This window comes from Ptiloglossa arizonensis, chromosome 6 (genome assembly GCF_051014685.1).
Source record: "Ptiloglossa arizonensis isolate GNS036 chromosome 6, iyPtiAriz1_principal, whole genome shotgun sequence".
NCBI classification, from domain to species: Eukaryota; Metazoa; Arthropoda; class Insecta; order Hymenoptera; family Colletidae; genus Ptiloglossa; species Ptiloglossa arizonensis.
In genome coordinates this window covers 6827628-6839336 of record NC_135053.1, presented here as the reverse complement: position 1 = coordinate 6839336, position 11709 = coordinate 6827628, and the positions used below count along the sequence as shown (strand labels likewise).

The 11709-nt window shown below is 43.2% G+C and overlaps 1 protein-coding gene across 1 annotated transcript; it reads right to left on the bottom strand.

The window, feature by feature from the left end:
* Positions 1–1166: 1166 nt before the first annotated feature.
* LOC143148278 (uncharacterized) lies at positions 1167–8513 on the bottom strand. Its single transcript, XM_076314466.1, has one exon. The coding sequence runs from the start codon at positions 8044–8046 to the stop codon at positions 6136–6138; it is 1911 nt and encodes a 636-aa protein (XP_076170581.1). The 5' UTR covers positions 8047–8513; the 3' UTR covers positions 1167–6135.
* Positions 8514–11709: the final 3196 nt, after the last annotated feature.

Genomic DNA, 11709 nt, shown 5'->3' with positions numbered 1-11709 from the left:
AAATGTATATTTATAATGTAGCGAGGAAAACAGGGTAATTTTATCGTTGCGTCCTTTTGCTGGTTGCAGTAATTCTTTCTTGTTTGCTCGGCTGGTACCAACCAAAGGTGTATTTTGTGTAAGTCGTCTTTTTTTGTAAGTGGTATACTGGTGAAAACGTTTTGTGTAGTAATACACGTATTTCTTCCTCGGCGTAAATACGGTTCAGCTAATTCCATGACTACAAAAATGGAAAACCATTAATAATAATGGTTACCCAATATCAACACGTCGCGGTTCGGTCGCCGTCGAAATATATTTTCGTTGAATTATGATTTGTTTTTCTTACCTACTTTTCGACTACTTTTACATTTCTTGCCAGACAAATAATTTCACGAGAAAAGCCTGTTCGTTAGAATTAACTACGAATGTAGCTTACTCGTCAATTTGACGGGTATCCAAAAAATAGCTATACATTTCGTAGAATTTTCAAACTGAAGAGAAATAGATTCGAGTATATATTCGTATCGTTCCATTCATAATAATCGGCATAAATTGGAAAAAGAAATAATAGTAATAGTTTTCGTAATGTTGCTCACGAAGTCAGAAATCCGTCAAATTGACGGATCTCGTAAACCTAGTGTTAAACGAAATCAATGTGTGTGTTTTTATTTCGAAATTCAATACAGAGAAAGGAAAGATTATCCTGTAGATGCAAATACTCGTCACTCGTTCATCGAAAGAAACAGTTATCGATCTGAAATGAAATCATTGGAATTTATGTTTATAGCGTTCTGTTGCGCGTCACTGTTTATGCCTGACGTCGACAATAAGCATCGTATGAAACTAAAACCCGATTATTGAACGAGTAAGTGCGGAAACAAACCGATATATAAATTAAATTTCAAACGAGATTGTAGAAGACGCAATCGAGTTTTGATTAAACGAGAGAATCATTTTACTTGCGTAAAATAAAAATAAGTTTATCCGGCCATAAAAATATAAATTACGATCATTCGTTCCCCGGAACTTTTTACGTCGGTGTATAATTAATCTCGAATTAGGTCGACGTTATAAAACGAATCTGTTGTTATCGCTAGTCCGATATTCAAATCGGTTCAAGTTTCTAAACGAGGGTATCATAACGGAGGGTTTTAATAAAAATATGGTATATGCAAAAATTAAATTAAAGACATTTTTATTGAATTTTTCAAACAGTGTATTTTGAAATAGTGCAATATAGCACTAAAGCAACGTTGGTAGATCGATGTTGATCAGTCTGGACGACGAAGTAGAGTCGAGTGTATCATCGTTGCGTTATCACAATACGCTGTACCATCAAACGACGATGTGTAAAATAAATATATTCAAAAGGAGAGAGGGAGAAAAGTCAACAAGCGTTTCAACAATCGGGGATAAAAAAGAGTATCGAAATTATTCAAAATGACGCATGATTTTTAAATATTTTCGACTCTCTCTCTCTCTCTCTCTCTCTCTCTCTCTCTCTCTCTCTCTCTCTCTCTCTCTCTCTCTCTTTCTCACGCGCGCGCGCGCGCGCACACACACACGGAGATCAGGCAGCAGAAAACGAAATTGGTAAACGATTGTAATCGATAAACACGAAAAAAGAAAAAAAAAAAAAAAGAGAAAAAGAAACGAGCAGAAAGAAGAAGAAAAAAAGAAGCATTTTTTCAGAGGTCGTTGCAAGCAGCCAAAAATGAAATCATGTGGACTATTCGTTAATCTGTTATTCTGATCCAATGTGGATCGGAAAAGTACATAATGTATCTTTCTCGTGTTCATTCGTTGAAATTATTTTCACCAAATTTCATTTCTTCGATCGCATTCTTCCAATACTCGTTAGTACGGCACACACACAGCGCTGCTCACTCGATTCTCCGAAAAACTCGATGTTTCGACAACGAATAAATAAAAATTTGTCTCGTCCATCTTTTGTAAACGATATCGCTCGACGAACTCCGCGCTCGAACGATACTGTCATTCGAAGATCGTTTAATCGTATTTTCGGAACGTCCATTGCCTTTTTGTAACAAAAAATCCATACTTTGCGCAAAAAGGCGGATTACAAGTGTAATCGTATCGTTCCCTTCCTAATAAACACGGTGCGTTACTCGTTGCGAGAAAGAAAATGCGATACACTTAAAACTGAAAACATCGTCAGGAATCAATTGAAAACTGCTATACGACGCCGTGATACGCGTGTTTAGATACAAGAGCGAACGATGGTATCGTCTGAACGACTTTCTTTATACCCGAAGAAAAATACCAACGACGATGTTATTAAAGCAGCAACAGTTCTCCTCCGTTCGTATTTCATACGCGGTAGTGCTGCTTTAACAAGGGTCAACATCAATATTTATCCGTTGCTACTTAGCAATAAAACTTGCTACGTACGGTGCGAACCAGCAAGAGAGAAATATTGCTAATATGATTCTTCGCGTAGAATTTCGCGTCTCGTCGATTAAACCCGGGACACGAAGCGCGCGCGTACAAAGTCTAATTAGCCGTCAGTAATTCCCGCGGCTCGCTCTTTAACTGCCTTCGAAATCGCCGCGTCGTCTTTGTATTCCCTAACAGTCTAGTAGTAAATAAAAGGTGGACCGACCGTTTAACGCGCGACATCTTCTATACACATATAGACAACGGTAATAATCTAAGTGGATCGTCTTAGGATCTAGGCTTACAATCTAAACGAAAGAGGATGGTGGGTACATGATGCTTCTTACACGTGTGTCCGTTAAATATGTGTGTATGTGTCGATTTTTTCATTGTTTTTCTAACAATGTCGCGACGAGGCGTTCGCGCATGCTGCGAAAAGACGAACCGTTGGCGAAGTTCTCGTCGCGGTCACGATGAACGCAGACTTTCAGAACAACGAATCGACTTATCACGACACTGTCGTTGCACGGGCAACCTGGCCGATAGTCAAGACCTTCGTTGCATCGATCTAGACGAGACTTTGCATACCGGTACATTTATTTACTCCGATTTGTTATGTATATCGTTACGAGAATAGATACTCGATCGTTTTCTAATTGTTTCTAGTCAAAGTTTCGTATCATTGTGTATAATTACAGAATAATCAAGTATTTCTTAAGCTGAACATGTCTTCTCCGCCAGCAGATCCGAGTTCGATTCCCAGCATTTCTCGTTGCATTATCTTTCTTTTCGTTTATTCGAATTAATTAGATCTCGATTAAAATAATTTCATTTTCTGGACAAAACACGATACTTATCGTTGTATGTACAAAAGTAAGTAAGATGGTTGTACATAAATTGTGTTTTTATTTATATATTTCTTTGATATCGTGTAACAAATAGTTTTTACATTTATCTTTGTTTTGTTTTCAGTCACTACTGGATAATTCGTTCTGTGTATTATGCGATTTATCGATTTTTAATATTTCGTTCAATTTTGTAAGTAATAATAAGTTAAACATTTTTATATACGCAACGATAAGTACATTTTTATCTAAAAATAAAATCGTTTTAATCGAGATCTAATTAATTCGATTAAATTGAAATAACAATTTTGCGATTATACAACTTTAACGATAAATAATTGAAAAACTATCGGGTGTCTGTTTTTATAACGATGTACACGATAAATCAGGATAAGTAAATGTACCAGTATGCAAAGCCTCATTTGGATAGGTGGTAGGAAGGTTTTGCGTTCTCCTTGACAGTCTGTGAATGTGATCGATCAACTCGTTTCCACGTTGCGTTCTATGGATGTATGCACATAAATCCGTACGATGCCCTTTGACTAAAGTGAATACAGTTATGACGCGCCCGAACGAGTAGGTGTCGATAATACGTGCCCCACCTTGCACACGCTTCCGGCCTCGCGGTTCGCGCAGACACAATTTCCATAAGAAACCTTGAAATACACGATCGGCAATTTACACGTCTCGCCTAAGCTCCGAGTGACGCTTTAACCACCGGTATCGGTCAAGAAAACGTGGATGTCACGCGAAATGTTTCGCGCGAATCGAGCACCGTTTTCGAAATGCTGCGAACGCGCGCGACAATTTCATATCCGTATCTAATAAAATATCGAGATTCGTTCAACAATTTGAATACCATCTACAGATTCGAGGATAAGAAAGAAAAAAAAAGAATAAGCAGTCACGACGAAACTCTGTAAATGTTGGCAGTCGATGGGAAAGCAATGAATCGCGTAGCAGTGAAACATAGCAGTGGAACACTCGAGCATCGCGTGACTGCGGTTAGGAGGGGAGAAACGCGTAGCATGAAATACGAGCTCCCCTGACGATCAGTGGAGGACGCGATTCATCGTTCCATCGATTATTACGTTACGACTTAAACAGTCGCATCTCTATTTGTCTCGTTCACAGTGGTCGGTGAGGAAAAAAAGGCGTTATTTCGTTGGAAATGTTGTCGGTTATGGCCGAGCGTGTGGCGTTGGATTACACAGAAACGGAAAGAGAAATAAACCGTGAGGGCAGGGCTTATATAAACGCGAGCATACACGTGTCCAGACTTGCGTACACTCCCAACGATCTTTCGCAGGTGTGGAACGCACCACCTCTAGCCTAGTTGACACTGGCCTTATCGAAGTCGATTCGCTTCACGATGCGAGTCAATCATCGCTTATTAGTAGTATAGTGTCATCGATAAACAGACCGCGTACACTCTCGACGCCGAGGTACGATCCTTCAAAGCTACTCTCGTGCGTACTTTGCGCGTGCACGTGCGTCACGTATACTACGTATACTACGTGTATACAACGTACACCGTTAGGAGGAAGAATCGTTCGACACGTAGCTTTGCTCGTTACCGCCAGTTAGAGCTCCTTCGCGCAAGCATGGGGAAACCGAGCACGGAGAGTCGGCACAAGACAACGAGGCTTGTTCACGGCACGTTGTACTTTTACCGTTTCCGCGACATTTTCTACAGGGTGGGCCAACTCGGACCGACTGATGTAAAATGCATATAATCCGTAAAAAAAACCCGACCAATAATTGTAACCCGTTCTTGCACCAGGTACGTACCCATGATAAATTTTCATAAAATTCTTTATAATCTGCAAAATAATAATAATAGTAATAATAATAATAATACTTAAACCGTACAAATAATACAAAATTTTAAAAACAGTCGGTCAAAGTTAGCCCGTCCTGCACATACAGTGCCGGACAAATGCTTTGCGATATTACGGAAATGAGTCGACTGACATCCAATCGATAAAATGTCTACGTATAGAGAAAGGAATGTTAGATTCCGTAATGGTACATAAAAATATGAATGTAATAGCGTTCTTTGTTCGAAGACGTTTGTCCGATACTGTACATACGTGTATATCGGTAAACGCGAATGTTGCCACTGCGACGATAGCTCTTTTCGAAGAAAAAGGAAGCACGTAGATTCGTCAAATAGCGATCGACCGAACAATGGTAAACGAAGGTGTTTCTTGTTGTTCTTCCGACTTGTTTGAATTTTTTTTTCAATATTTCAAGCAAACGGTGAGTACTAATCTCTTCTATGAACGATTCCGCGTGAAAATCGGTCACGTGCTCGTGTGAACGCTGAAATATGATTTTGTACCCTGTTAGCCGACCGGCGGAGCAGCGAAGAAGCATTCTTAGACTCAACGTCGGTTCTTGCCTGGATAGTCGTCGCGACACACATGTGCCGGTTCATTCGTGACCGTGTAAAAGAGCTCTTACGGTCGGTAATCGTCTCGTCGAAGACTGCTGGCAACATTGGCGTCATTGCGTAGACAAGTCGGAAATGCCGTGGCACGGTAGCCTGTCACGGTCAATCTCTCGCGGTGACGTAGCAACGATAGAAATCGAGATTTTTGGAACACGGATCGTTACGTTAAGTGCCACGAGTTTTCCGTTTCGCACAGAGTCGCGCACGCGTCTACGCAAGTCCATTCGATTGTGTTCCCTATCGACGAACTAATTCAATTTCCAGGGCCACCTCTTTCACTCACGCACACAATCTCGCGTCGACGTTTCCTCCTCCTCCTCCTCCTCATCCTCCTCCTCCTTCTCGCATACGCACACGATATCTCCCACAAACGTTCGCACACGCGCGAATACGAATGCTCTCTCTTTCGATCCTAATGAGCCAGACTAGACATCGAAAGAGAACTTTGTTCCGCGTTCATTCTTCTGCTTGCAGCAACGTACGGAAATCCTGCTGCAATTTCGACTCGTGGTAACTCCAAATGTCGCTGAAATCTTCCTCGTCTTCGTCTACCTCCTCCGCAATGAGTATTTTATCTTCCTCCGGCGCCGGGGCGTTCGGCGAGGGCGAATAGAATTTTATCTCGAGGTCTCTGTGACCGTTGGGCGACGTAATGATTTCCGTGGAAACCTCCAATCCTTTCGGTGACAATACGGTACCGTTGTTTCCCGTACCGGATGAGCCCGCGTTGTTCGTTGGAAAACCGATCGTGTCACCGTGCCAGAGCGTTCGACGTTTGCCACTTTCGGCTTGTCCCCTGTCGCCGATTACACCAACGTCTTTACTAGGAACGGCGATTTCTTCGCTGAAGTAACTAGTCGGATCGCTCCAACTGCGTCTGAGTACGACACCGGCAGTACCGGTATCTTTCTCGCGATGTACCAAAGGACCATCGACGTTAAAAAGTCTCTCGACGCTCCGTCCTTGGCAATTGAGAGCCGGCCGTGACAAAAATAGCGGCATGTGGGAGAAGTGGCTAGGGCAAAACTCGTTCGACGACGATGGGGTCAAGAAGGGCGAGTAACAGTTTTGATCTACGTCCCATATGAGCCCCGAGGGATCGCAGTATCGACACTGACACGATCCCAATCCATCCTTGATGCTGCTCTCGCAACTCGTCAGGTTGTTGTACTCGTGCAGATAAGGCGGAACGTTGTTGTTGCTCGTGTGGTGGGAGTTGTGTCTGTAACCCTTCGGCGGGATCGTACGAATTTGCACCGGTACAATGACATTTCTGTTGTCGTCCAGTACTCTCCCTTCCACGTGCCGATGGGCATACCTTTGCCTGACGTCGGCGATCTCCTGCACCGACATACTCGTTGTCTGGGCTCTGCAACCGTACACACTTTCCCTTCCTATGGGCGGCCTTCTATGATTTCTAAGCTGAAGCGGTGCTGCTTCGTAACGTTGTTCGTAACAGCCAGGTATATACGGTTTCAAAGAGACTACGTTCGATTGTTCGCCGGTTACGCTCGGACCGGACTGTTGTTGCTGTTCCTCGTGTTTCGCAACCTCCACGGAAGTGGTTACGTTGTTGGTCGGTTTCCTATCTTTCTTTCTGCGCTTTCTAGGCTTGATTATACGCGGCAGACTGTTTTCGGAGTTGTTCGATCCCGAACTTTCGTCGCTGGCGATACTCAACGAATCGATGTTCGCGATATTGGTTCCCGTACCGGTGGTTTCCTTGTTCGTCGCGCAATCCGCAGACTTAGGGTTCACTTGCTGCTTTTTCGAAAGTTCCACCGACCTTTGCGACCGGGACGGTGGACATCTCACTGCACTGTTCATCGTACCATTTAATGCCGTCGTGTTCCCATTATTATGAACGTGACTGCTAACCGCTGCACTACTGCAAACTGTATTGGTAATGCCATTAACGTTCCCGGTGTTATGTATCTTGCCGCGATTGTGAAATCGACCAGCCAAGATCAGCGGCGCTCCCTGCGTGTGAATAGCTAACCTAGAGAGCGGATTCTTGTGCAGGTGTGTCGACACTTGCTGATCGCAAGCTTGCTGCTGCTGTTGCTGCTGCTGCTGCTGCTGCAGTCCAAGCGACGGCGATGATCTCTGATTACATCTGCGCGGACTGGACGTCATCGATATTAACGGAGCGCCTGTCCAACCGCCAGGACCATATTGTACCTGACATTGCTCGGTACTGTTTATCAAGTTCTGTCCACCGTAACAGGCTCGCGTTTTCCCGCGTATCACAGGTTCCTGCTTCTTGCCGATGATCGGCTTGTGCGGTCCCGGTCTAAGGTTCGATGATATCAAGCAACTACCGATGTAACGCTCCACCTCCACGGCGCCCTGAGAGGCCGGGCTCATCTTACAACGTCCACGAACGATACCACTTGTATTATCAGCACCGTTATACTCGGTCCGTGTCAGTGAATATCACACTTCGCGAAATACGCGTCAACTTTCGACGTTAATACATCACATTAACACGTTAATCCATTGACCCAGATCCGGCCGGCTACGATGGATTCCGATAAACGAACCGATCCACCAATTTAGCCCATTGTCATCGTCGATCCGTTTTTACCGATACTACGAACAGATCGAACCTGACTCCATCCACTCGCGTTAACGCGAACGGTATTCGTTTCGATGAGATCGTATCATAGGTGACGCGTGTTGCACAACGAGAACAATTAGGAAAACACCGATGACGGTTACAACGAACGAATGTACCACAGTAAAACAACCGTACGAAGCCGCAGCCGGAACGACACTGAAGCTGTATCCACTGAGCGCGCCTACACCGTCTTTCGGTTCACTCTGCGACGCGGAGGTCCCCCCACTCCTCTCAACGCTTCCATTTCCACCGTCGCTACTTCTACCACCGCTACCACACTCACCGCCGATAGACACATCCCCACCACTGTTCCTGTCACCTCCTTTCTTTACAATGTACCTCGCCATACCACTCAACGAAACTTTACCATGCGTGTATTTCTCTTATATATATATATATATACACACAACAGCGTACCTTCCGGTGGACGATGGCCTGTCACAATTTAGCCAGACATCGAAGAAAGCTGGACAGGGAACGTAAGTTGCGTGGTTAGCGAGTTTCTCGAAACTTTTCGAAGACACTGACTCGCGAACACGAATTTCACCTTGTCGACGATGCTCGCGAACGATATATCCAATTAAGACGGATAATGCTCGGTTTATATTTATCGCTTCTATGCAACTGTTGCGTAACTAACGATAAATCTAAATTTCCGAACAAAAAGACCGACGTTACGAACTCTGGGATTTGCTCGTTATTCGATGTATCATTTCATTCTTTTCCATTTTTCGACCTCCTTCCAAACGATCGGACAAACGCAATACGACGCTACAAAATTCACGGAATCGTTTAAAATTCAATTTTTGACTCGGAAAGGTTAAGTAAAATCGCGACATTGCATTTCCCTCGTTTCCGTGCGTTTCGCGTAACAGTTTTCGAGTTGAGAAATTTTCGAAACGAGGAATTCTTTCCGAAGAACTCTATTTGTACGGAAATCCCTACTAGACAAGCGTACGGTAAGGATTACGAAAATATAAAAGCATACCAAAGATTTGTGTCGTCGATGCAGAGTTATACATCCACGGACAACTAAACGTACCGAAATCCTGACAACTTACGAACGATCGGTCATCGCATTACCCACTAGAACGACAAGAATATCGAATTTCGCGACGAGAGGGTGTTTCGAATTTAAATTTAGAAACGGAAGAAATCTAAAACGGAAGGGAAACGGAAGGGAAACAGAGTAAAACGGAGCAACAACATCTAAGAAGAAGAGGACGAACATCCCGCAGGGACACGACTTATATTCCGGCTATCCAAGTCCGGAGGATCGTCATCCGTGAAGTAGATGGTACGGCGGCGAGAGCAGAAAAAGTAAAAGAACGGGAAACCAGCGAGAAGAAGGAGCCAGTCGGTAGAAAAGGAAGGAGAGGAACCAAGCCTGATATCTTAGATCGGGCTATGGCACCCTCGCATCTAGGCCACGAGCCTTTAAAAGTAGGTCACAAGTCATCAATCGCCCGCGGCCGCCCTCGGTTGAACCCTCGCATACGACCCACCTACTCTCCTCTAGAACGTCTCATCTGGAGCGAAGTAACGCGACGTTCGATCCCTCCTTTCGTTCGCACTGACGTTATCAAGCCTGTCGTGAACCTCCTACTTGTTCCCTAGCGCCCAGAAGCCCGATCGCGAGATTTTGCGCCAGCGAGTAAGAGAACCAGCGACAAAATTAACACCTTTCTGTCTAACGATCCGGCGACACACTTCCTGCTGCCGTTTAGACATCTTTCGCATTGTAAATTCTACTCGGATTAGAAGTAAGTTTACGAGCCTGGATCTTTTACCAGTGTCTTAACCTAAAGACGCTCGGGGTCTGTCGGTAACCTCAGCCTCGTCCTCTTTGGAGTACAGTGGGTTAAAAACTGTCCTACCTTTTCAATATCCTGATACGTACGATGGGATATTCTTCGATCCACCGTGAAAAATTCAAATAACTCCATACCGGTTGCACAACGAAACTGTTAATACTCCATTTCGTAATTAAATATATAATTATTCTATTTTTTTACTTTCAGTTATTTTGTATCATTTCGCGCGTTCAACGACTGTGCCTCAACGAGTTGTTTCATCGATGTGACTCTTTGACTCGATTGAACCAACATTTACCGTTTTAAATAATCCTTCGTTTCAATCCCTTCGATCCTGTGCTCTACTTACATGTTTCTATGTATGTAGGTCGGTCTCGAATTGACCGAAATTGAATAATTTAAACATGGAACCGATTGACTCTTTGAGGCACAGTTGCTAAACGTATGAAATGATCTTTTACGGTGGATTGAAAAATATCCCACCGTACGTATCAGGGTATCGAAAAGCTGGGACATTTCTTAACCCATTATGCCCCAAAGAGTTAACGACACCACGCGTCGCCTTGTATATTTAATATTTCATGCGTCGGCTCGAATAAGAATTTCTTTCGAACTAATTACACAATTATGTACTTTTTATAAACGCGAAAAGAACACTCAGGAATTTCATCAAATTCTAATTTTACGTAATAAGAAACATTATTTCCTTGCCGAAACGTTTCTGAAAGATTGTACAATAAGCGATCGATCGATTGTTTTTCTTAACCATTGAAGAAAACTTCCTTCTATCGATCATTAAAGGTATATCTAGATTCGATTGTCGGTTAAAATATATTATTCTTTAAATGGAAGTACGTTCAACATTTATCATCGGCTCCAGAAATGGTATTTATTTTAGATGGAATATTTAAATTTCGATTCGCAAATCCGTGTCTCTTTTTATTAGTCTCCGATAAACGATACGAGTCCCTTTGTGAAAGCAACTTAACTCATTTTCAATTTACAATAAATCCATTTTTCTCTGGATATTGGAGCAAGTCTCGTTGTACTTCGATAAATTCACTTTGCATGTGAAAGCTCTATAAACCAGTATCGAGCACGATCGATTAATTTATGGCTTATTTATTAGTTCAAATCGATAGTCCGCATAGATACGAGTCACCCTATAATGTATGACGCGTATCAAGCTCGATAATTTTACGAGTGGAGATCTCACGTCTGCAATATGTATAGCGCGAATGTTTACTCGTGTTATCGCGCAGGTCGTGCCGTGCATTATCGCCGCTACGATCGAGCGTCGTACCGTTAGTGATTGTTATGGGATACTTTTTAGGTAACGTACGCGATACACAACGCGAGAATTTTGCCCGGGACGTATAGGATTTATCGCGGCATAGTCGACTTATCCACGCTGGATCACTTTACGACTGTCAAAGTGTGCACGGAATTTGAGTGGGATAAATGTGTGCGCGGTAGGAAGAGTAATGAAGCGCGATAAACCTACTGCGACCACATGTGACATGCGCGAACTTGTAACGAAAGCTTTCTCGGTTCCTCGTGAATGTATCCCCTGCAATGAAATTTATCATAATTCTA

Bases quoted from the DNA above. Each gene is read 5' to 3' on its own strand.
- LOC143148278 (XM_076314466.1), bottom strand. From the start codon at position 8,046: ATGAGCCCGGCCTCTCAGGGCGCCGTGGAGGTGGAGCGTTACATCGGT.